This window comes from Archocentrus centrarchus, chromosome 13 (genome assembly GCF_007364275.1).
Source record: "Archocentrus centrarchus isolate MPI-CPG fArcCen1 chromosome 13, fArcCen1, whole genome shotgun sequence".
Taxonomy (NCBI): Eukaryota; Metazoa; Chordata; class Actinopteri; order Cichliformes; family Cichlidae; genus Archocentrus; species Archocentrus centrarchus.
In genome coordinates, this window is record NC_044358.1 from 31,323,528 (window position 1) to 31,349,660 (window position 26,133).

A 26,133-nucleotide genomic window follows, 5' to 3' on the forward strand; every position below is an offset into this window, starting at 1 on the left:
TCCACCAGTTATTCATTTACTTCTTGGAAATCAAGATTTGTCTAATGAGTGCCACATTATCAGGTAAAAGGATTAATGGCGCAATGACTGAAGCAATTCATCAATACAAATTTTTATGCAACCAACTTTTTCCAAGAATAATAATGAAGATTTTCAGAGGAAAACTAAAAAACAGTGCTCATATACATGCTGAATGATCTGAAAATAGCTCCCCACTTTGTTTTCGTCTCAGATCAAGGAAAGCATGAAGAAGACGCAGTCACGCTATGGTCTGTATTAATGAGCTGAAATATTTATTTTTAAAAACTGAAAAAATAAAAACAAACCCACCAACATAGTTTTAGTATATCATACAAAGACATATTTCAATGTTGCTATGTGAGTATCTGTTTCTCTTTGACTACAGTGTGAGGCAGTTTGAAAGGCTGGCTGAGATGGTAGGACTAAACAGACACGAACCGTAGAGACAAAGAGAGAAAGGTTAATTTAAAAAAAAAAAAAAAAAAAGTATTTGGGCAAAAATTTAAAACCAAACGTCAGTCAAGGTGCGATCGATTCATCTTTCAAGACACTAGAAAAATCCACGAAAAGTTAATGCTCCCTTCTTTAATGGAGTTTTTTTTGTGTGTGTGTTTTGTTGTCATTTAATAGTCCCAACTTCTAATGAAATTTCTACCAGATGTTTTTCCAGGTGTGGAAGAAGTGACAGACTACAACTAAAATAATTTTAGTACAAAGACTTGGACTCAACAGCACTGCAAATAATACTCGCTGTTTGTTTTTTTTAAGGGTGGTTTCAGCTTAAGAATTATTGGCAAATACTATTTGACCAGCAGCTGTTAAATACCCAGTGTCACAACCTTATAGAGATACGCAGCTGAAGCAGAGCGTCCAAACTAAGTATGTTAAGACACAGGGAAAGACGAACCCCAAGAGTCATCGAACAGAAAGAGGGTTGAAAATAAATGCCTGCTCGTCTCATGTTTCCCCACGAAGGCTGACCGTGCCTTTTCTCAGAGTCCAGACAGCTCATCGGGTTCAGCAGGAAGTTAAGAAACTATTAGTTACTGGGGGGGGTCCTTGAGTGCACCGTTTCATTTCAATTAAACTGAATCCTCACTTGGAGATTAAAAGAAAAGCAAAATATTATTTCCAACAACAGAAGGCTTGTAGTTTATGTACACAGCTACTTGGTCTTTAGGAAGCTATTAAAAACACTGCAGTCTGCGTACTTCAGCGTCCCCTGTGACCCCAGCACTGCAGTCCATCAGTCAGCAAAGGATTCGGGAAAACAGCAGTCAGTCCCGCTGGCAGGGTCACGTGATAAATCCAGGTCCATCTAAAGGTTTGCGCAGTGGAGTGGCCTCAAGTCCTCATCTAAGTTTGATTTCAAAAGGTCAAACTCATATGGATATTGCTTCTTCTGCAGAATTATCTGATCTCCAGGAACAGAAGACATGTTTACAGCTTGTGATGAAACAACAGAGGGTCTCCAACTTCACTGAACCGTGCCAGAGCTGAACCGAGGAGCAAACCTTGTGTTAATGAACAGAAGAAGACATCAGAGCGAGCTCTATATAAAACAGAGGACTGCCTCTCGCTACCCTGTTCCCCAGTTTAAGCAGTAAAAGAGAAAATCTGAAAAATGAAACCCATATTATTAGTGTTTTGAGCAAACCTACTCATCTAAACCTTCCCCCCGATGAACAGCTACCTCCAACGATGTAGCATGAGGTAGTCGGCAGTCTCAAAGTTCACAGGGAGAAGACTGTTGTTTCTTGTGTGCTACTTTGCTGTTCTGATAATAATCTCTGACCCATCTGCACATGGATAGTTGTGAGAGTTTCCAAGAGAGCGGCTGTTAAAATAAAAAAAAAAAAAAAAAACAACAGACAAAAAAAGCACAGGGGTGTGTGGGTGCTTAAGTTAACAGTCACGGTCATTACAATGGTGAGGAGGTGAAAGGCAGAAAGTCCAGCGAAGCGGCCACTTCAGGCAGCCTGGACTCAATAAGGTGATACCTCACAGTGAGAAAAGAACAGGAAGAAACCAGGGAGGGAAGAGAACATCCGACAGATGAAGAGCAGCTCAGGCTCCCGCGGCTTTACACGCTCAGGGCACAGAACAAAAACATCTGTTTTAGTAGGAGAGTATGCACGCCATCTATGTTACAGAGACACCCCCCCCCTGCTGCTCAGCGTTTGGCCCTTGTGCAGTGCATCCTGTGGATGTCTAGAGTAGGACTTGTGCTTGCGGCGCGCCGCTTTTGAAAACCAGGAAGGGGAAAAACGATAATAAATACTCGGCAGAGCAGGGAGAGACCTTGTTGCTGTGTTTCGCCGACAGTCTTGGAGGAGCAGCGAGGGGACATGAGGCAGTGAAGCTGGGCTGCAGGTCGTCTTTCACTCCGCTCCTTGTGTGCATTTGTTCATCCCTCTGATACCACCCCCTCCCCCCTATCGCTAAGCCCTTGGTGCTGTCCTTTATGGAAGCTTCTGGACATGGGTGAAGAAGCGTGTTTAGAAAAGAAGCACCTTTTCATTTGGCTTAGATAACAAACAATTTAAAAAAAAAAATAAAATTAAACAAACAAGGGAGAAACAGGTTGAAAAGTGTGTCTATAAATAGAAAGAGGCAGACAGAAGCCAGTCTTCAGGCTGAGGAGGGGGATGACACTGGCAGCGGGTCTCAACCTGTGCCTGCGGAGAAAGAGGAGGAGAAATATTTTTATCCGTTTTGTTGCAATTTTCAAGTATGCATGAATCTTAACGTGGCTGCCCTTTGTCCCCACCCTCCTCTTCCTCGCCCCAGCCCTCTGCTACTCCGGCCAGTTCGTAATGCTTCTTCCTCAGCTCGCCGAGACGCTCTCGCTCCTTCTGCAGACGAGCCTCCAGCTCCAGAACCAGAACCTGAGGAAACCCAGACACATTCAGAGGACTGTCGCTTTTTCATTTTGTCATTCTTCCCTCATAAATCCTGGAAAAGGCCTTTCACTGCACAACAACTGATGATATATTCAATTTAAAAACTATGTAATGCAGACAAAGCTACCAACGGGTCATAGCATGTCATGTCATAGCATGAATGTAGCAGCCAGTTGTCATAAGATGCTACTTTTTATATACAGCTGGTTTAGGTCTTCTCAAACATGGAAAATCAAACTGTCATCCAGGCTAAATTACATCAGAGCAGTAAATACTCTTGCATCTTATAAACTGTTACTTAAACAAGGCTGACTTAGACTAAAAAAAACACACTGGATAATCTTCAAATAGGAGCCCAGTGTGCATTTCCAACAATGAGCCGTGTGCGTGTGAGAGAAGGTCCACACCTTCCAGTGTTTTTGTTTCAGTGTGGGTGAAGCCGAGCCACAACACAGACTCAAGTGTTCACGGGAACTTCAGCTTCACTGAGGATGAAAAATGAACCTTCAGAGTCTCGTAACAATCAGCGCCTGCCCAAACCGCTCGCTCCTAAAATAAGACTCCCTGATTTTGTGGGCCAAAGGGGAGAGACTATTTTTATTCTACGCCCGATGAAAGGCACCTTGTGAGAAGTTTCTTGGATGAAGTTACAGTCACCTCTTGAATTAATTAAGACTCGCAGTGCAACCATTTGCTGCTTACCTGTGCATCCATTTCTTGTCGTTTGATCTGGGTGAGAGTCATGCTGGAGAAGTCCATAGTATCTAGAAAGACGACCATACATTAGTCCAGGTAACTTTTCTGATAGGAGGGATGCAGGAAATTAAAAAAAAGTAAAAAATGATGTGCTGCTCTCACCAGTCTCTTCAATCTGGGATTTCCCAGACTTGGTGGAGGCAACGACGGCTGCAGTGGCCTGTGTGACGCCTCGGGATGCGTGCTGCAGACGGTGCAGGTTGGTGCTGTCTTTGTCTGCTTTTACCTGGAGAAGAAGAGCAGCAAAATGCAAGACATGAAATCTTTAACAAGGTTCAACTGCTTTGTACCTCTTTTCCCTGCTCCCTGCTAATGCCAAACATCTCAGTTGTAAGTCTTTAGCCATTTCAGCATAAAATGTCTCTATTTAGTCATCCCTTTTAAGATCAGGATTCAAGAAAGTATAATATACTGCTGGGGGTGTGGCATATTGCTCACCTTGGAGGCAGCCACTAGCTGTGCTGTGCTGGCAGCAATTTCGTGTGAACACACCATAAGCTCTTCAAACTTCCCTTTTCCCTGAACCACCAGGTCAGCAGCATCCCTGCAAAGACAATACAGTGCAAAACAAACTCAAGGGAAGCTCTTCTTCTAATATAAAAGTTAAGAAGAAGCAGAAAGAAACCATCTCTTTTCTGCTGCGTATCCAGATCTGTGTCATGAGATGCCCAGACCTCTCTCTCTCTCTCCCTGGCCACAACCTCCAGCTCATCGAGGGAACACCAAGGCATTCCCAAGCCAGCTGAGAGATATAATCTCTCCAGCGTGTCCTGGGTCTGCACTGGGGCCTCCTCCCGGTAAGACATTCCCAGGACACCTCACCTAGGAGGTTCCCAGGATGCCTGAACCACCTCAACTGGCTCCTTTTGATATTGAGGAGTAGCAGCTCTGCTCTGAACCCCTCCTGAATGACCAACCTCCTTGCCCTAATTTAAAGGGAGAACCCAGACACCCTTCGGAGGAAGCTCAATTGAGCCCTTTGCATCTGCGATTTCATCCTTTCTGTCACTACCCAGAGGTCCTGGCCGTGGGTGAGGGTAGGAGCATCAGCAGCTTCCCCTTCACGCTCAGAAAGAAACTAAAGATTTATAAATGACCTCACATGTCTCAAAGATTTCCTGCTTTTGTTTGTTTCATTAATTTAAGATTCAGAGTAAACACTCTGCTTTCCCATCACTTTTCCACTGCAAACTTTTTGGATAAGCACTTTAATACTCTGCTGTGAGGAAGAGCCACTGAGGAGACGAAGGCTACCTACACCATGACTGTAGCGCCCCATCCCACCGCTTTGGAGGCAGAGATCAGGCCCTCGGTCCAGCGTGAGTTCTTGGCATAAAATTCCTTCATGGAGGCTGCCCCCTAGTGGACAGATAGAAAACAATGGAATATATGCAGCATGTTACACGATGACACACTTTTTAATAAACACAGTAGTTAATAATTATTTTCATTTCCCATTAACCAGCCAGCTACAGTTAATTAACTGTTTGGTCTGTAACACATTAGAAAATACTTGTTTTAAGGTTCATAACATTCTGCAGAGGTTAGATGTTGGATTTAGTTAAAGCACGCTAATGCAAAAACAGATAACATTAACATAAAGCCGCCGTATAATTCACCCTTCCACTCTCCACGATGTCCCTTTGCAGCTCTTTGGAAGACAAAACAAGTTCCTTGATCGCCTGCATGAGCTCCGTGCAGGAGGCCAGGATCCTGCAGAGGGCGACAGAACAGAGGACACAGACACTTGACTGCAGCTCTGCAGCTGATGTAACCCTGAGGAAGGGCAGAGCATCATGAGGTGTACCTGCAAATATCTTGAACGCAACTTGTTCTAGTCTGGACTCCATAGCTTGTGGCAAGAGTTAATGCATGACCGATGCGCCATTAACCTAAATCCTCCGTGCAGTTTTTCATTTTTGTTTTACCTGCAGTAGTTGTTTGTTTCTTTTCATAATTATCTCCCACAGCAGTTACAGAAAAAAAACACTCAGAACACACTTTTTTTTTTTTTTTACATGAATAATTCAGTGGGAGGGATGGGAGAAAGTTTAATTGGCTTAATTTGCACACAAAGAGAATCACTAACACAGTCCGCATGAATAGCAAATAAGTTTGTCCTTATATTTTAAAAATAAAAAGGTACAAAAATAATCATTTCTAACACGTACACTAACAACTGAGTAATAATTTACCGTGAACTGATATCCCAGTTGCTTGGATTTGTGTGCACGCAACAAACGACCCCGACGGCTGTTTGTTGTGTCTGTTCTTTTTGCCCCGGAGCATCGTCATAAACTATTACAGTGAAGGGGTTTATTTGCACTGTGTTAATGGGGCTAAAACTACAGAATACTGCAGAATTTTCCCGTTCGCATCAAATACAACTGCCACACTGGCTTCAAACTTTGCTTTGAAAAAAAGTTTGTGACTGAATTAATGAAATTCTTCACACATCAGCACTCAGCGTGTGACTATCTGAAGCTGCACTGATGTAACGTGGTTGATGAAAAGTGTCTCCACTTCATTTCCTCAGATTTCACCCATCAGAATACATTTCCAGACAAATAACCGGAGGGTTTCTCTCTGTGTTATTTATTCAAAATGAGATGGAGGAATTCTGCGAGTTCTCCAGTCTTTGAGGAATAATTGTTCTTGCATTGAAGGAGTTTCTTCTACAATTTAAAAGCAACTTGCTGCTATGCAGAAGAGAGAAACCAAAAGAAAAAAGCCACTGGAAGTTAAAAAAAAAGTTTGAGGTTGAAGTTTGTTTCCACTTAGGGGGAAATGTGGCTTTGTTGTCTGTGTGATGTTTGGTAGATGTAGATCAATTCTTCAGTGCATGGAGCATGCAGCAGCAGAGTGACTGTGTCGGACTCACTACTGGAAATACGGTGTATGCTTTAGGAGAGGGGTGCTGCCTGGTGAGAGCGTCCAGAAGCCAGAGCATAACACCCACTAACTCACTTTAAGGCAGCTCACTTGGACATTACATGACTCTGACCTAACGATTTGATCATTTAAAGACCGCTCAATGTCCAATCTGGCTGAGATTTAGACTCTTGCATGTGTGAAACTGCTTTAAAACACAGATTTATCCAGTGTTTGGATTTTTGGAAGATGTTAAACTCCACATTAAGACATTTTCTCCTGCATTTAACTAAAAATGATGCTATAGGATGAAGTTAATCTGCTCCATTTCCCAAGCCCCAATCTGTGTTTTACCTCTCGTTGACCTCCATCTTGATTCCTGTATCAACTGCTCGAGACTTGTTGAGCATTTCCTGTCAAAATACACAGAGAAATGGGAGGGGGGGGCTTTGAAGTTAATACTGCTGCAAAGTCAAACAGGGGACAATATTTTCACACTGCACAAACATCTGCTGTCTGATAACCACAGCCAGAAAACACACAAACACACTTATGCACCTCTATCCTGGCAGCTGCTGATTCCACAGCAGCAGAAGTGGCAGCCATTTCCTGCTCCACGAGGTCTCCCAGCTCCCCCTGCTGCAGCTCCAAACCCCGAGGACGCAGTTTCTGAAACAGTGAAAGAACAGGATCGACTGAAAGGGAGAACGGCATCAAATATTTACGTTATAGTCTAACTTAATTAGCAAAAAAAAAAAAAAAAGCATCAGCAAACAGCAGCTCTGGGGACAGAGTGACTCTTTAACTCTACAAACATTAGTATGTATGAAATACAGACCTCTGCGGTGGCCAGGACGGCCTCCAGAGCTGCCTTCAGCTTGCTGTTGTCCGCTGCAGCGAGGCTGTCCTGCTGTTTCATCTGTCCCAGGAGAGCCAAAGCTTCAGCCCCGCACACCTTCACACTCTCTGACAGGGCTGACACACACACACACACACACACACACACACACACACACACACACACACACACACACACACACACACACACACACACACACACACACACACAGGGACAGGAAGGATGCATGTGCTATCACTGAAATAACTGATAATAAATATGCAAAACATACAGCAAACATGCAGATGGATGGGTACTGAAAGTATTTGAGTTATCAGATTTGAAACTCTGATGAATTCTGATCTCTGAAACAGCCACTCTGATGGGAGGAAGCAAACTGTAACTCTGCAGCAGCCGACTGCCAGATGACTGGCTGTACAAAGGGTCCAGCAATGTATGGAAAAACACACAGAGTCAAAGCAAAGTGCTCCTCATTGATCCTTAGACTCTACAGACTGCGGCTTTGACCCAGTGTTTATTTTTTGGTTGCAATAATATGACTGCTGGCCAGACCTCCATTATATTTGGCCATGTTTAGACTTGCCATCTCCCAAGAGGGCAAAAACATTACATCTGCATGAAGTCAGCACTTTTGTTCTATTCAGGCATGTTTTGGTTCACATTCTGTATTGAAAACATGACTAAAGAACTATTTCTGGTTGCAATGTGAACGCCCTGGAAGGGCATTCAGTCATACACTCACCAGTCACTTTATTAGGTACATCTGTTCAACTGCAAGTTAATGCAGTCTAAGCAGCCAGTCACATAGGCATTGTCGAGATGACCTGCTGAAGTTCAACCCGAGCATCAGAATGGAGAAGAAAGGTGATTTAAGTGTCTTTGAACAGACGGGCTGCTCTGAGTATTTCAGAAACTGCTGATCAACTTGGATTTTCCCACACAACCCAATCTCTAGGGTTTACAGAGAATGGTCCAAAAAAGGAAATTATTCAGTGAGCAGCAGTTCTCTGGGGGAAAATGCCTTGTTGATCCCAGAGGTCAGAGTAGAATGGCCAGTTTGCTTTGAGCTGACAGGAAGGCAACGGTAACTCAAATAACCACCCATAAGAACCAAAGTACGCAGAACAGCATCTCTGGGTCACAATTTGGTGTAAACAACATGCAAACATGGATCCATCCTGCTTTGCATCAACAGTGCAATCTGCTGGTGGTGTAATGGTGGGAGTGGTACTAAGGGGCCAAAGTGTGCCGAGCATCATGTCATGAAGCTCAAATAATCTGAAACTGGTTTCTTGAACACGACAATGAGTTCACTGCACTCAAACAGCCTCCGCAGTCACCAGACTTCAATCCAACAGAGCACCTTTGGGATGCGTTGGAACGTGAGATTCTAATCTGCAGCAACTGTGTGATGCTGTCATGTCAATATGGACCAAAATCTCTGAGGAATGTTTCCAGCACCTTGTTGAATCTGTGCCACAAAGAATGAAAGCAGCTCTGAAGGCAAAAGGACATTCAACCCCGTATTAGCAAGGTGTAACTAATGAAGTGACCATGAGTGTAAATCAGGATGTAAAAATCTTGATAAATTGATATCATGAGAGAAAAGACACTGTTATCCATTCATCTCTCACTCTCTGTGTAAATCTCTCTGACTACAAACTTACCGTCAGCCTGCTCCACAGGCACCATGTGGGAGGTGGCACTGCCCTGAACTACGGTGTCACCCACCAGGTGGCCACACTGGGTCACTGCTCGTACTAGCTCAGACACACCTGCACAAAACAGCAGGGGGGGGGAACAGTAAAAATGATTCCAAATATTCAGCAGCATTTATTAAAACAGCAATTACACCATGTGTCAATCTTGCTTTAAAAGATAACAATAACAATACAGCTGTTTTTACTCTTCACATTCTGATTTCCTCTCACCTGTGTTGTCAGCCAAGAAGGCCACTCTGGTAGAATTTAATCTCTCCATACAGTCTAAAGAGGCCTGACATCTGGATGCAAGGTAGTCTGCAGAGACGGAGCGACATATGTTATGAGAGCATGCACATGAAAATGACTACACCCGGGGCTAATTATCATCCCATCCCATCACTGCACTGCATAGAATCCAGACAGGGTCTGACCCGCAGAGCTGGTGCAGCTGATGTGTGCCGGGTCGTCTATCTGAGCCAGAGAGTCCCGGATGATCTTCTCTGCCTCCTCCACGGCTCCTTGCAAGCTGGACCAACGAGCCGCCACCAACTGGCTCTCTAACGCCTGCTCCCTGCTCTCCTGTGGACAAACACACACGGTCAAACATACGCACACACATCGCGCTCCTATTTCTCTGTCTCTGCTTGACTTAAAGCAGCTATAATTAAGAGTTAATGAGGAAGATAATGTAATTCTTCACCTTCTCATTGAGTTGATTTTGCAGGGTTTCTGCCGTCTTCACCCTGCCCTCCCTCTCCGTCACCAGTGAGCTTTGGACCCTCTCTAGCTCCTCCCCCCGGACCACAAGCTCTGCCTCCACCTTCGTCAAGGACTGAACCAGCTCGGCTTTCTCAGACTCCAGTGTGGCCAGCTGAGTGCTGAGCACCTCGCTCGACTGCATCGAAGAAGAAAAACATGGAGGGATTTAAAAAAAAAAGAAAACAATGAAGAAAGAGGATTGTTAACAACAGACGGAAATGATTTTGGTGGTTAGGATAATTCATAGCTGTCAGGAAGTGCTCTGACCTCAAAATAAAAAAAAACACTTTATCTTTAGTCACTGACTATAACCATGCCCTCTCAGACTGCAGAGCTTTGGGTTGAGGTCGACCTTACAATGAAGAAACTCTGGGAATTTGTGGTTTTGCAATTTAGCTACAAACAAAAAGTAGTACAGTTACATCGTTGTGTCTTTGGTGGAGAGTAGCAGAATTTGGGGCGAGCGGCTAGACCTCTTATTTGCAGGTAGATAATAAAGTGTAAAGCCCAAAAAGATGAAAGACTTACAGCCTGTGTGCCAGCAGGTCCGACAGACAGAGGAGGAAATGAAAAAGAAACGGGATTGTTAAGCTTTTCGTGCTGCAGCAGCCAGTGAAAGCTGCACATTGGAAAAATGTGACAAGAGCGATAAAATGTGGGCTGTGTGAACGAAGAGGGCTAGAGAGAGAGAGAGAGAGATGGAGGAGGACAGAAAGAGTGACAGAGCCGATAAGTAGAAGTTGCAAAAAATAGGACGTCGGGAGTGGGAGGCTGAGAGACGGATGAAAGGTACAGGGAACAGAGCATGTGCAGAGAAACGTCTGAAATTGGACACAGGGAGCTATAATCAATCAGTGTAGTCGTCAGAGATATCTGAGGGCTAACTGCATGATTCAGGGCTTATTAAACTCATTCTCCAGTTATGAATATTCCTGCAAATGATCTTGTTTAGCTACAGCTTTTTACACAAAAACATCCATAGATAAGATCCTGGAATGAAATGCTTCACTAATGTAAGGGACTAAATATCTGTATTTACATAAGCAGCTCAGATTTGTACAGGATTCTTACTGCCCCCCCACCCCCAGAAAGTTTCTAAATGACTCAGCAATGGCAAAAACAAACCGAGAGGCAGTTAAGAAAAGGAAGGAAAAAAAAAAAAGCTTTGCTACTGTTTAAATAATTTCTCCACTCTGAAAACCAATTTATTCAATCACTGATGTCAAACAAACGAATTAGCATATCAATTCTGTCAGAAGCTTCGGTTTGAGTGCCTGAAACGATTCGTGTGCAAGAACAGTCGGTGACTAAGAGGGGAGCTGACATGAAAAAGCAGCAGTGAAACGGAGGGCGTGACAGTGCGGATGATGGACGGGGACTGAGTGTGTTTTTAATGGAGCGCCATTGTGGCAGAAAATGAAAACAGTCATTTAATTTTTGACGGAAAGCTCAGAGTCAGGATCCAGGATCTGTTGTTAGCATTTCAAAGTGTGACTTAGTCTTTGCTCTTGTTCTTAATACTGACAACAGCTGCAAAAGTCTTGAGCCGCTCCAAATTTCTTTCTCAAGATGATCCCACACCGCTTCAGTAATATTGAGGTCCGAGGCTCTGGGGTAAAACCACACAATGGAAAACTATCCAGGGGTGTTTTTATTGTACTGACAGAGAGTTTAGGGTCATTTTAATGCTGAAAAATGAAGCTGTTGCCAATCTGATGGTACTTCCATCAAAGATTTCCAACACCACTGGCTGATGAGGCTTCAGTGAACAGTAGATGGATCAGCTGAAGATGCAGATACATCTCTCAGGTCCTGTGTCGGGTCTTTGCTAGATTTTTTTTTCCCTATTTCCTAAGAACATGACTTTCAGATACTGTTCAGCTGCTAAGTTTTTTTTTTTTTTGGGCTGCTGCTTCTTTTGTCCTGCAACAGGCTGACAATTTAAAACAGGTTTTCTGCCATCAGACTTTATCCAGAATTAAATCCGTAAAGACCATCCAGGTCGTTAATCTTTTTGCACACTCTTGTATCAGCTGGCATTTTTTAAAATGACGTAATGTTGAAGGGTGGTGGTGGTGGTGGTTTATAAATTAGTTCTGTAACTTTTCACAACAACTCTGGGATCTAGATTTAAGATCTGTGTGTAAAAGGAGAGAGAGAGAGAGAGACCTGCTGCGATGAGGCCATGGTGGTCTTCAGAGAGTCCAGCTCTGCCCGGCTTGAGACTAGCTCTCTCTGGAGCTCCTGAAGCTGCTCGAGCTGCTCCCGCTCCTGAGCAAGTAAAGTTCAAATTAAACTTTAGACATTTATTTTTTTTTTTAAAAAGCCTGTACGATGACTTTGCAGCTGCACAGTCACTGTGCAGTGGCCAGAAAAATCCAATCTTTACCCCCACTATGCAAATCATTTGGATTGAAACCACCTAGCTGACAGCACAATGCCAACTTTCCATACATGTTAGGCAGTGATAACCAAAAGGGATCTCACTCTCACCTGTCTGTCTGCAGCCTCCTGAGTGCCCTTCACCTTCTCCTGCATCTCTTTCCTCACTGCCTCCACTTCATCCTGTGCTGCCCGAGCTACCGTCATTTGCCGGGTCACCTCTGCGTTCTGCACACACAAAAACACACCCACAGATGCAGACACACAAAGAAACAACACCATAATTAGAACAGTGCGTGCTTTGATTCTGAGCTGGGGGGGGGGGGGGGGGGGGGGCATAAAACCACAACAGGAAAACCGATTGTGGGCTAACTTGGTACAAGCAACCCAGAGGGCGATCTCATGAAGTACAATGTCTCACCTTTCTCAGCAGGTCTGCATGGCTCTGAACCAGCTCAGTGTACTTCTCCTTCAGTTTGGTGTAACGCTGCTCGTTGGCCTGAGCTTTTCCTGGTAAAAGATATATGAACACACAAACGCGGCAGGTGAAACAACAATTATGACCATCAAATCACTGCTACAGTAAAGGGCTGCTTTTAAAATTTCTGTACAACTTTTCACATTATCCTTTTTCATTTCAGAAGCTTGTTCATGATTAAATTAGATTAGACAATGTGTCCAAGTTCTGCCTAACTTCCGCGCAGTATAAATGAAACCTTACTCTCAATCTCTGTGAGGCTCCGCTGCTCCTTCTCCGTGTCCTCCCTGACCCTCCGCAGGTCGTCCAGCTCCGCCTTCAGGAACTCGCTCTCTCCTACAGCCTGCAGCCTCAGGTGGCTCTGCTCCGCGAGCTCCGCCTCCAGCTCGCTGACCCGACCCCGCAGAGCCTGACACAACCGACCACTCTGGAGACGGACAGGAGAACAGAAGGAAACAGGAGAAAAGGTCACTCGTTTCTGTAGAGGCCATACAGATAACATTCAAAAGGAAAAAAATGCTCTTGTTTTTACCTCCAGTCTGAACGACTCCAGCTCTTCTTTGAGGGCTTGGATCTCCCTCGTCAGCTGTTCGATCAGTCTGTCTCTGATGAGATAATTAATAATTAATTATTTCTTTCTCCACATCGGCATTTAGCACTGCTGCCCCTAAGCTTGAATGTGCGTTTCCTCCTGCAGCCCAAAGACATGCTGGTCAGGTTAGTTGGTGTGAAAGCCAAAGTGTGTAGCTTTCGGTTTCTCCACATTAGCCCTGTCCACAGTGCAACCTGCCTTTCACCTATGACAGCTGGCATAGCCTCCAGCTAACCCCCCCACCCCCACCCCAGGACCCTGAACTGGATAAGCAGTTTAGATGAACGCATGGGCGGACGGTGTTGCTGTCATTAACGTCAAATCAAAAACATAATAAAAATGAAAAACATATTTTGGTAGTCTGGATATTTTTCCATCTTACAAGATTGTTAACATGAGAAAAACTTTGGCTATTAGGGGTGTGACAGCACACGTGTTTGAAATGGCCGCATCTTAGTGAGTTCATCTCTGCTGCTGTACATGAAGCCTCGGGAATTATATATTTAAACGATTATGCCACCCATAACCACAGCAGACAAATGCCTTTATGCTCCTGTGATGATGCTCACTTGTCATCTTTGCGCATGCCGTTCTGACTGTTGAAGTTGAATGGGTCGATAGCAGCCGAGGTGCCAAACAGGTCGTCAAATTTGGTCTCCAAAGGAGCCTGAAAAGGATAAATTACACAAATCAAATGAAAAATACAAAGCTGAAATATTTAGCAATTTTTTTCACTTTAATGGTCCTTTTCGAAGAAATGTAACCCTAACCCCTATTAATCTCCTAATAAACTTTATACTGATGTATCTCAACATTAGAATATTGTGGGAAAAGTTCATAACTTTTTTTTTTTTATTTAATTTAATCTAATTCATCTCTTCTATATTCATAAAGTGAAATATTTCACATCTTTTGTGTTTTAGTTTTGATAATTGTGACAGCTCATGAAAATCAGAAATGCAGCATCTCGAATTACTAGAATATTAAATTCAAGTTTGTGTAAATTACAATTCATGCTATGTCTGTGGTAGGAAACGGTGCATGAGCAGAGGGGATGACCGCAGCCCTGAGAGCACTGTCAAAAAAAAAAAAAGTCAACTGAAGAACTTTAGAGAGCTTTACAAGGAACGGACTGAGGCTGGAGTCAGAGCATCAAAAGCCACCACACACAGGAAAGCTGCAACTGTTGCATTCCTAATATCAAACCACTCCTGAACCAGAGGCCAGCATCTTACCTGGGCTGACAGGAACTGAGCTCTTCCTCTGTGGTCTAAAGTCCTCTTTTCAGATGAAAGTAAATGATGCATTTCATTTGTAAATCAATGGCCGAGAGTGTGGAGGAACAGTGGAAAGGCACAGAATCCAAGGTGCTTGCAGCCCAGTGTGAGCACCTGACCACAGTGACAAAACCACTATCTAATGGTTTATTGAATGCGTTATTAGTTTGCTTGACTGGCCAGAAAACTCACCTGACTTCAACTCAGAATCTATGGGTGCTGTCAAGAGGAAGACACGAAACGTCTTCTCCAAATATACAGACAAGCTGAAGGCTTCTATCAAAGCAGCCTGGGCCTCGTTAACACCCGAGCACTGCCACGAGCTGATCACCTCCATTCCACACCATACTGATACAGTAATTCATGCCAAAGTACTAACTGAACTCATGAAATATTCTAATAATTGAGACACTGGATTTCTGGTTTATGTGAGCATCAACATAATTAACACTATAAATATAAAGTAGATGTACAGAGTGGCATTACTTGGATGCAAGATAAAAGACGCACATTTAAATGTAATGCAGCTCAGTATGCGACTACCACTTAAACAAAAAAAAAAAATGTAGATGATGAGGCAGAACAGTCGCACTGGATCGCTTTTGAGTTCACAGGTGTTCCTAATAATTTGGTCTGTGAGCATATAAAACAGAAAGCCAGCCAGCTACACAAACATATGGGCTGCATTTAAGAGGAGACCACTCAGAGACATTTGTCTCGTGTAGTTACCGGCAGCACGGGGACGTCCGTGTCCACCAGGTCGTCTGTTTCCACTACATGCTCTGACTCTGGGGACGATGACTCGGCGGGGATCACGACCACGGGGCTGATGTGCTCTGACAGAGCAGACGCACGCAGGAAGTTGGGAGGGTTCTGCAACAATCAGAAAGCAGAAGATTATTCATTGTGTTATTTCAAAGCTGTATGGAAGTGTATCTTTCTGGTTTAGACACACATCCAACACAGATTTGAACAGTGAAATCCTTTCTCCTACATTTTCATGAAAACATGTCATTCGTTGACCTCCAAGTCAAGATTTTAATGTCTATGGCAAGTTGTCAAACGAGATGTGCTCCAACAAGAAAGATAAAAAGCTTTGAACCGAAACTTTAAAAGTTGAGGCTTAGGTGCGGCTTGAATGCGGTCAGTCCTCACCTCAGGCAACTGTGGGATTTGAATCAGCCTCTTAAAATACTGCAGGTTACTGGAGCGATAAAACAGACTCTTTAGCCTGAAACCAAGAAGAGGAGAGATATGAAAATGAAAAAGAGGAAGAGAGAAACTCTTACTAAGAAGAGCAGACAGTGCAGAAAGGTCTGACACTAAAAATTCATTCAGCATGGTAATAAGAGTTCACTCAGAGAAACTGTGACTGCATGACTGTGTGTGTGACTGCAAGTGAACTTCATACTTCTTAAACTGTTCCTGGAAGCGATCTCTGTGGCCCTGGAGAGTGTCAGCTGGAAGGCCTGCGAGCACACACAAAACATAAACACCTCAGCCCGAGGAGAAGTGCTCAGGAATTACAGTCAGGTAGATACGGGATACTCTGACACGTCTGAATGCACACACATATGGAAGGATTTGATGAAGAACATTTCAAAGTTGGAAATTTCCAAAACATCTACCTTTCCAGACCGTAAGAAAAGGCTTTTTGAAACTGAGCTGCTGGTTAAAAGTTTTTCCAGCGAGGCTTCAAAAGGTTTCATGAGCCTGAGGGGTCTGAGAAATTATTCAATCCAGAGAAGAGAAAATCATCACTGAATCTCTGAAGATAACTCTCAGAGACTTTAAATATTCACATGTCTGAGGAGTATTAAGAGCTAAAAGTAAAGCTAGAAACTCTACAGCTAATTCCAGTACGGCTCAGGAGACAGTGGGCTTCATCCAAAGTGAGACTTTGTGGCTTTTACCAATAAGAGTACATGGTCATGCTACAGTATTGATTGGGCTGTGATTTTTGAGCCACCCAGAGTTCGTACAGTTCTAAGAAACTTGAAAGTCAACATCTGTTGTGACCACCTTTATTCTTCGACACAACCTGAACTCTCTTTGGCAGCTTTCTTGTAATTTCTTTAAGGAGTCTTCGGGATTTTTTTGTCCTGTTTCTTAAGGAGATGTCTTTCAGATACTTAAGCACACTCTGCACACCATGCTGAGATATGTCAAGTTTTAATAGCCTTTTAGGAATCACACTGTTGGTGCAAAAATAATTTCTTTGCCAGTCAAGCTGAGTTACCTTTGGCATTTTTCACAGATTCGACTAAAGAAATGAGAATAAATTATGTGTTTTTGTGACAGGCTGCTAATAAAGTGCCTAAAGATACAAATTTAAAATTGGTTCTTTGCTAAGTTGTCTGTTGTATGCATCTTGAGTTAGGTGGCTTATTATGCTTGAATGATTCATAGGTAAGTAGCTTAACAAACAAAAACATTCCTCTGAAAATGGTCAGAAAAAGCAACCAATGTCCAAAGGAAAAGTCTGCAGAACTGCTGCTCAAGATGGTTTTAAAAATTGCCCAGTAACTTCAGAAATATTCAAAAAGTGCACAATATTTGCATTTAGTAACAAAAAAAAAAACACTGAGCACTGCTGTTCTTATTAAGCCTGTAGCAGTGTGTTTAACCGGCAGTGGTGTGTGTGACTCACAGGAGTGCAGCTTAAACAGCAGCTTGACGGTGTAGTCATACAGGTGGCTGCAGTCAAGGATAACTTGGATGAGGGGAGCCAGACGGCACTGACCCGCCGCCGTCACCGACACCGACCGAGACATGTCTAGAGAGCTGAATACTGTGAGGAGGGAGAGACAGTCAGTAAATGCAGTCCCAAAAATCAATACACACACACAGACACAGACACACACGTGATTATTACTGCAAACAGAGGGAGACTCATCAATCATACATTTTTCATGACTCAATCAGCTCGTGCTGCTGCACTCTTCATTTTACAGTCTCTGCCACAATTAAGTCAGTGTATGAGAGCAACACACCTCTCACTTTCTTTAAACAAAACCAAAATTAAAAAAAAAAAAATTAAAAAGGCAGGAAAAAGGTTTAAAATGGCTCAGGGAGGGAGCAGCAACCTGAACACTAACAAGATTGTGTGACTCGCTCTCTGCCTCCATCATTACGCCCCTTCTTTCATTTCCCCGCTGCCCTGCTCACAATATCCCCAAAGTCAGTCGCTGAGAGCCTCTGTGCAAGGCAGAGGTGTGGTTTCCTGCTCCGCCACAGTGCACACACATACAAGCACCTAAAGGTCTGGCCTCTTCACCCCCCACATGACGTGATGCTTTTAGAATCTAACAGACCGCAGGAGGAAGCTGACGACAGCTTAGAGATTTGGGTGCGAGGCGCTCAGCCAGCAAACTAAATTTGTCATTTGACAAAGAGCGATATGTCATCAAAGTAATGCAGAGATATGGTTTAGCCATACAGCTCTGTTTCTCTAAAAGGAGGGGGGGGGGGGGGGGGGGGGGGGGATGAGGAGCAAGAGGAGGCGAAAGTGGAGGTGTGGGTGGTAGGGGTTTGATAACATCACCAGGATGCTGAATGAAGGCCATGATAAATAGATAGCAGAATGTAATTTCCTCTTGATCATTCACAAATGGAGGCACACAGCCTTCCCGGCATTTCTTCCGAGCTCCCGGTCACATCGCAGCGGTCTATTTTTAGCTCGACCCACACTTCAAGAGACATTAACCTGCCATGACTCACCCAGACAACAACGCGACTAAAGTACAACATGAATCCACTAACAGCCTGGCAGTCAATTGAATCAGAAGAGGTGGAGCTCCGACGTAACATCTGATGTCATCAGTCCACATCTCTGTGCCTGTGCGTCATAATGTAGAGACCTCATATCATTCAGACTGCGTCTTCCTGTCTGTGAAAGTGTGAACTCGGGTGCATTCATCTGTGTGTGACAGTGTTAATGTGCATGGGCTCAGAGAAGCACAGCTGGCCGCTCAGTCAGACCAGAATAACTTACCACCCAGGAAGAGGGTGAGCTCACACTCCAGGTAGTCAAACATTTCTACAGTCAGCTGGAAGCTAGAGGAGAGCAGAGACACACAGGTCTGTTTTTAATATATCACAGTAGCTCAAAAGTAAAATCACAGAGTGTAAAGCTAGGTACACATCATGGGAGTTTGGGCTGACCAACATGAAAGAACTGCTTTGAAATCATTGAGATCCATGAACTGACAGGTTTCTATGGATTGTAGGCTCTTTACCCTTAAATATACAAAGTGACGACTATTGTTGTGAATTAGTGCTGCATATATGACAATCTTGTAACCAAAGGTAGCCTGTGACCAAAATTGAGACAGTGTCAGAAAATTAGGATAACCTTCGCCCAATATGGCAGCTGCTACGAACTACCTGACCCAACCTGACTGAAGCAAAATGCTGTGGCGGGACCTTAAGAGAGACAAACCTCAATGAATTGAAGTAACACTGTAAAGAAAAGTGGGTTAAAATTGCTCCAAAATGATGTGAGACTGATAAAGTCACACTGAAAACAGTTCAAGTTTTGCTGCTAAAGGTGGTTCTAGAAACTAGAATCATGGAGATGCAGCAGGAATGACGCACTGCCTGACACTGAATGGCTCCATTATGCAACCCCCCCCCCCCCCCCCCCCCCCCAAAAAAAAAAAAAACAAAAAACAGAAGGGAATAAATTGTGCTAAATAAAATGTTTGCTGTGTTTATATGCCGTCTTTTATGTCTTTCTTTTGCCCATGTTTATTAAATCCATGTGGCTTCCAGTAAACTAATAAGATAACGGAAACCTCTCTCTGTGTCCGTGAGATGGCTGACACTGATATAAATGCCTCATATTACATCACTGGCAAATCTAACAATTTTAATTTTTCCACATACAGATGAGTGTTTTCCAGTTCTTTTTTCCCCTCAGACTCAATGATACAGATTCCTTCCAGCATTTTAATTGGCTAAAAAATGTTTAAAGCAAGTCAAATAACAAATTTGAGAATAGATTCAAAGCACTGTAAGGCAATTTAAGTGAGAGAAAAAAATAAAATAAAATATACTTTTGTTACACAATTCTTTTGAATGTATCTAAGTTTTCTCAAACTTGTGCTCTTTGGGAAAATCTAAAAAAAAACAAAACAAAACAAAAAAGCAAAAAACTTTACAGTCCACACTAAAGCCCAAATCTGCAGGAGCTCACTCTGGTTTGTCCTGAAGAACTACAGATTAAAAAAAACACACACACACACACACACACACACACACACACACACACACACACACACACACACACACACACACACACACACACACACACACAAAAAACTAACATATGACCTACTAGCAAAGTAGTGAGGAAGTCGATATTTCATTTAGTGTGTGATGGAAATCTAAATATATAAAGATCATTGGAAACCTGTTTCAACAGGCTAGTGCCCGGCCCCCCCACACTGCCAGAGTAGCACAGGCCTTTCTGGATGAGGAGCCTATCCAGACACTTCCTTGGCCAGCATTTATTCCCCAAGTCTTCTATTGACAAATGACCGCTACATGTTGGGTCAATGTGTTCACCAGAGGCAGCCGCAATCAGTAACCACTGCACAGCTGCAGGCTGCACTCGTCCAGGAATGGAGAGCAATTCCTCAACAACATCCGGGCACTCGTGCAGTCCATGCACGGATGGGTGACTGCTTGCATCACATCCAGAGGAGGCTACAGTATATCTCGTATTGAACATTTTCTGTGCACATATATTATAGTGTTGGTCTATAACATCTTGTTTTTTTCTTTTGCTTTTGTTTTTTGACTAGTACATGTCAAAGTAAAGAACGAACACCACGAACAGCCTCATTATTCATGTCTGCCTGTCGGGTAATGACTGACGTGTTTTGCATTTCACACTTTCGCGCCACAAAGCTGAGAAGAAAGCAACGCTGGGACCTGGCCAGCACAGCAGTCCTGCCTGCGCAACAAAAACAATACGAGCAGCCAAACCAGCGGCCCGCCACACTCACAAGTTGTTGACGTCGTTCTCTCCCGCCTCGTCGAGCTGTCTGTTTGACATCTGAAGGTTCCCTGGAAAACGAGGGTTCTGGAAAAGAAGACAAAAGGAAACCAAACTTGAAACCTAAATTTCAGAAGTTTGTCTGAGACTGGATTACGCTTCTATACCAGAAGAATCTGCTGTGCTATTGAAAATAGGATTTAGTAATTAGCATGAGTGCAAAGTCAAAAGCTTTACTTTGAAATGCCTCCCCCCTTGAGTATTTCACCCTACTCCGTACTTCCACTCTACTAGTTTTACTTCATTTTAATACTTGTTATGGAATCACAGCAGCCCCAAAACCTAAAATGTCAGCTGAAAAAAAAAAACAGGAGTCTGCATATACTGATCCATTATTAATAGAAACAACTGATCAGAGCAGCTCCCACCACTGCTGATCCAGATTTTTACATTTTTTAAATTTTAGATGAAACCCTTTGGATGCCTGCAGTAAATTTGTTTGATTTTTTCAGACTTTGTCCTTGTTGATCACCGTATCAAACAGGTTGTTGATGTCTGCTCCAAAAGCTTAGCAGTAAAACCCAAGCAAACTCTTATAAACCTTGTTACCTACTGCCTGAAGGGTTAACTACTCACCAACACCTTTTAAAGCAATGCCATCTCTTCACGAAGATGTCTTTATACTGAATATTTTACACATAATGTGATTTTGTTAAGGAAATAATCCAAAAAAGGAAGAAACTGTGCCTTATATTCTACTAATATGGATGCATGGTGCACATGTTTATTAGTTTAATATTTTTTCTAGCTTGATTGTACTGAACAGGTGCTGATTGTTCATTAACTGACCTTTAAGGAGTGTATGCCTGAAACTCAACCTGCATGTTGGTGTATGATCATATAACAATACATTAAAAAAAGGGGGGGAAATAATAGCAGACCAAAAGATTAATATGCCAAAGTGTCACATTAGTTTTTTGAATACCCTCAAACTCGGCACCCCCCCCCAAAACTTCCTGTCTTCATCAGAGCAACAGCTACCCACACCTTCTGGGACAGCATCCACACTGTTTTCCGGTCCCTCCTTAACTCTGCTCAGATGTCTCATAAAAAAATAATAATAATAATAAAAAAAGGTAGATTACAGATTCTTGAGAGGCCGTTAATGTAAAAGCTGGAATTTTCTCTGAAGCCACCCGCAGAGACCTGCTGGCACTAAAAGGAGAGTCTGAGACAAAGATAATGAGAGACGAGGGAGAGTGGCGATGGGTTTTATAGGTCAGGCCAACTCACTTTGATGTGAAACTCCATTTTGGTGATGAGCAGTTTGAGGTAGATGCTGCACAGCTTCCCATAGCCTTCACTCAGGTGACCCTGATGTAAGACAGAAGAGCAGGTGAAGAAACATCAAGGAAACAAAGGCGAAACAGCTTCCTCATGTCCGTCCTACTGAAGGACATGTGGAAGCGGCAAAGTCACTCTCATAGAATATGGGTGGATGCCATAAACCAGTTGAAAGCGTCCTTGCTCTGCTAGGGAGGAAAAAATAGAATAGCTCTAGCTATTTGATCAACTGCTCCTTTTTACTTGAGCCTGGGAGTGAGGGTGGTAATGACTTAACAGGAAAGAGATGGGCCACAACCTCTGTCACACTGACCATGCTTCCTGTATCCCCCTCCCTAGTGACATCAGCAAAAACTGAGTTAGTATAACAAGGAATATCTTAGCCCTCCACCCCAGTCACTGTTGCTTAAGACACAACTGAGAAGCATCTCTTGAGATCTGCGGCTAAATGTATTGCAGTTGAAGCATGCTTACACTTGCATTTCATCAGCGGTCTTGGCATTAATAATATGAAGAGAAATGTGCTCACTCAGATCAGATGGTTCCCAGCACTTTCCTTCCACACCCCATTCAGATGGACTCAACACTGCTTCATCAACACTACATTACATTTATGCATATGTTATGTGTGTGTTTCCAGCTTTACATTCAGGATTTATTCAGCTTAACATTTATTGCCTATTGCTGGCATATTGTCTCGATCATTTAAATATTGACTTACTATTTAAACCAATCATCCACTACTTTAAAGAGCCGTGACTCCATAGACAGCTACTCATTACATTTAGTGACCATCTTTAATGGTTATTCATTATGTTCAGTTAGCAGGCAAAATCTCGAAATAGATATTTTAACCATTATACTTTCTTTTGGTTGTCAATGGTTAACAAAGTGCAGTACCAACAACAATGGCACTCAAACCTATTCAGGTCCAAAAATTATTTAATGTTTCCATGTACCCCGAGACTCCTACAGAAACACCCAGAGAGCAGACTTTGGAGTCTTTAGAGTATAAATACAAATATCATTAAATTTTAATATTGTTTCAACATCTTTTTAGAGGACATTTCTCCAACAGACGTTACTGACTGTGCCATGAAGTCTAAACAGGTGCAAGCATATATTCCCCAAACCAGACAGACATCAGCTTCAGTGACATTAATGTTTCATGAGGGTGGTAGATGATGCAACATGAGCTCATGTGGCTTTTCTCCATTATGTCTGTCACTCCACTGTGATGGCAGCAGGCTAACAACACATAATGATGACTATAACCTATGGACAAGATACAAGAAATCAGCAAAAATTGCTGCTGTATATGTTGAACTACTAGAATGATCATTTTAAAGAGTCGCTGCCTGCCTGGGCAGCTTGTTAATGCTTTTTCAGTAAGTACAGTTTGTGCCTTCAATGCTTCACCTGGCCTGAGGTTCAGCATTGTTTCAGACTTTCAGACTTCAGATAGTTTATTCCATGTGAACTCTGGTGTGCCAACACCTTGTAAATGTAGCCTATCTTAGCTCTGTATGTTTAACAACTCTGCCGCCTATTTATTTTTACAACTGTGTGATTGTTTCGGTGGCTTTCTTGGTCTCTCAACATGACTTTAAAAGGAAAATTATGTACTTTGAAAGTGCTGTTCAGCTCTGCAGCGATTCAGTCCCCAGGAAGCGTCGCTGCTAAGAAGCTACTGCCGCCATAAATTACTTGACAAGATTTACTTTGTTCATTTACCGAGCACCTCTACAGTACCCTGCACTTCTGCACACACTCCAATTGCGATGCCAAAATAAAAGGGTCACCACAGCGGATGGCTCCGCATATTGGATTTGGCAGATTTCTATGCCGGATGCCCATCCTGATGCAACCCCAGAGGGATTTGTGTCTCCACCCAGCCTCAAACTGAGGATCTTTCACATGCCAGGCAAACATGTAAACCACTACACTGTGGAGCCACTGTAAATAGTACAGGACTAACAGACCACCTCAGGTTATACTGACATAACTGACTACATTAAATGGTTTGATTTGCTCCTCCTGTGTTCACTTCTGATTCATGAAAATATGTTTCGTTCATATTATAGTTCAGTTGATTTTTAGCGTTACAGTAAAAAAAGAAAAAAAAAATTAGTCATGAGTAAGGAAGATTAAATGTGACATATGGTCATATTCCCTAGACTTGTGACTGCATGAGATGATTTAATGTATGACATAATCATTCTTGTGGCCTTACCCACATCCTGCTCATATCAGTTAAATCAGCCTTGTTCCTCATCGAGTCCTTTATCACCTGAAGGAACAACAGCAGAAACAAAGAGAAGACACAAAGCAGGAAAAACCTTAATATAGAGTATATGAAGACACGAATATGATCATTCTCCAAACTTGAATTGCACAGTTTTTCAAACAATTCCAAGAAGCAGACAAAGTTTTTGACACCATATATATATATATATATATATATATATATATATATATATATATATATATATATATGAGAGGAAATGGTCACATTGTAAACGTTTACGTACGTTTGGATGCCCGTCCCGCAGCAGCTTGTGGAAGACGTGGCAGAACTTCCAGCAGAGCACGGCGTTGCTGGAGAGAGGAAGCCGGTTGACTGCTGCCCAGAAGGTGTGGGCACCTTTCTCATGATGAGTCCCCAAGATGCAAGGTGAGAGCGGCAGTCAAGGACCCCTCTGCCTTACAGCGTTTGTGTGGTGGGAGCCTGGCTGATGTACAGTTCATCATCACACTCTCTTTGTCTTTGGCCTCTAATTTCTTTTTGCGTCTGCAAATTATGTTTTTCTTTCTCTATATATTTATTTAAGAAGTATTTACCAATCTTAATACAGAAAAACTCAGGTTTCAAATCTGATCTGATCTGTTTTGTCTCCTTTCCGCATTTTTTTTTTTTTGAAATCTCCTTTTGAAATCTGAGACCTTTACTTAGCTCTGTCTCTCTGCAGGATTTTAAAAATCACTGTTTGGTGCTTTCAAGGCTGTCAGATAAAAACAGAAATAGGACCGTCTGCAGCGTCTGTCTAGTTTTCTGTTTGCTTTCACACATGACTAAATTAGCTCTGCAGCAGGGCCGCGTGCAGGAGATGAGGTTATACCATGTTTGTTGTTTTGCACTAACACAGTCCTCCAGCTACGGAAGGAAGGTTCTCCGCACACAATGAAGTCAAAATAAATGTACAACTTCTCCTCAAACACACACACACACACACACACACACACACACACACACACACACAGATAATGTTAGGATATTCCTGGCATGCTTCTCTTTGACAGCGACCTCCTGTGTGTTGATGGCCTTATTGATGCTGACAGCCTGTGAAGAGGAGTAAAGAAAGGGCAGAAGAGAAGAGAAACAGAGGAAATATATCAGCCCACAACTTTTTACTCACAGTTTACAAAAAAAAAAAAAAAAAAAAACCCATCAGGTGTCAAGTGTTTCATTTTATAACCTGACATCCTTCCACCTTTCAGAAAGTTGCCGTTTCCCTTTTCTAACCACCTGGGGAATGTGAAGCAGCCAAAGTTTTTTTTATAACGCGCTGATTGACCCATTTTCTGCAGAGTTGGTATTCAAGGCAGCAGCTGAGAGGCCTCCTCTTTGCTGTTGAGATCTGCAGCCTCTCAGGCTGAAAAGACACATGCCGTCAAATCTGAGCGCAGAGCACAGTCGGTAACTTGAATTGCAAACGTGTGACGGAGTGTGTAAGAGGGCTGAGACGGTGCAGGTGTTTCTTATGCTCCTGTTTGTGGCTAATTCACAGAAATCATTAATTATAAAGAATAGAAAACAAACATGCGCAGAGGATTGACAGAAAGCCACCACTGAACCAGGCCCTTTTGAAGCCAGCAGACTGAGCTCACATGTTCAAGGGAGCTATTCTTGAGCAAGCACAGTTTACACTGAGACTGTAACCAGACAGACTTGATGAGATGGCACCAGCAACTACACATGTGCTGATAGACAGGGGAGTATCTGTCTGCGCTGTGGAATGTTGGCCAGCCTGAATCTGAACCCCCTCCAACTCCAGCTCATATTTTAAGCATCATCAGACCTGAAACACTAGGAAAAAGTCCCGACTTTTAATTTCTGTTACAATCGCAATGTTTTACCCAGTGTGACCCCATCACCAGGCTGAAAATGCTACCAACAGTAGTTTGGA

At 43.0% G+C, this 26,133-nt stretch overlaps 1 protein-coding gene across 3 annotated transcripts in view; it reads right to left on the reverse strand.

Moving 5' to 3' along the window:
- Positions 1-272: 272 nt before the first annotated feature.
- hip1 (huntingtin interacting protein 1) overlaps positions 273-26,133 on the reverse strand; it is a 49,255-nt gene continuing 23,394 nt past the window's right edge. For 2 of the 3 annotated variants that reach the window (XM_030744477.1, XM_030744479.1), the window contains exons 2-32: positions 25,223-25,286; positions 24,478-24,620; positions 24,180-24,236; positions 21,896-21,976; positions 20,613-20,689; positions 18,596-18,657; positions 17,252-17,392; positions 16,013-16,070; positions 15,757-15,832; positions 15,331-15,474; positions 13,894-13,991; positions 13,265-13,337; positions 12,976-13,159; positions 12,676-12,764; positions 12,366-12,482; positions 12,042-12,143; positions 10,401-10,403; positions 9,814-10,008; positions 9,545-9,692; positions 9,342-9,428; positions 9,078-9,185; positions 7,390-7,526; positions 7,110-7,220; positions 6,906-6,964; positions 5,300-5,393; positions 4,939-5,039; positions 4,119-4,224; positions 3,783-3,906; positions 3,627-3,688; positions 2,792-2,909; positions 273-2,699 (exon numbers count right to left, since the gene is read on the reverse strand). In XM_030744477.1, coding sequence (XP_030600337.1) covers positions 2,689-2,699; positions 2,792-2,909; positions 3,627-3,688; positions 3,783-3,906; positions 4,119-4,224; positions 4,939-5,039; positions 5,300-5,393; positions 6,906-6,964; positions 7,110-7,220; positions 7,390-7,526; positions 9,078-9,185; positions 9,342-9,428; positions 9,545-9,692; positions 9,814-10,008; positions 10,401-10,403; positions 12,042-12,143; positions 12,366-12,482; positions 12,676-12,764; positions 12,976-13,159; positions 13,265-13,337; positions 13,894-13,991; positions 15,331-15,474; positions 15,757-15,832; positions 16,013-16,070; positions 17,252-17,392; positions 18,596-18,657; positions 20,613-20,689; positions 21,896-21,976; positions 24,180-24,236; positions 24,478-24,620; positions 25,223-25,286 — 3,030 coding nt within the window. In that variant the 3' untranslated portion in view covers positions 273-2,688. The remainder of the gene's footprint in view (positions 2,700-2,791; positions 2,910-3,626; positions 3,689-3,782; positions 3,907-4,118; positions 4,225-4,938; positions 5,040-5,299; positions 5,394-6,905; positions 6,965-7,109; positions 7,221-7,389; positions 7,527-9,077; positions 9,186-9,341; positions 9,429-9,544; positions 9,693-9,813; positions 10,009-10,400; positions 10,404-12,041; positions 12,144-12,365; positions 12,483-12,675; positions 12,765-12,975; positions 13,160-13,264; positions 13,338-13,893; positions 13,992-15,330; positions 15,475-15,756; positions 15,833-16,012; positions 16,071-17,251; positions 17,393-18,595; positions 18,658-20,612; positions 20,690-21,895; positions 21,977-24,179; positions 24,237-24,477; positions 24,621-25,222; positions 25,287-26,133) is intronic. The other variant, XM_030744478.1, reaches the window with a different exon arrangement.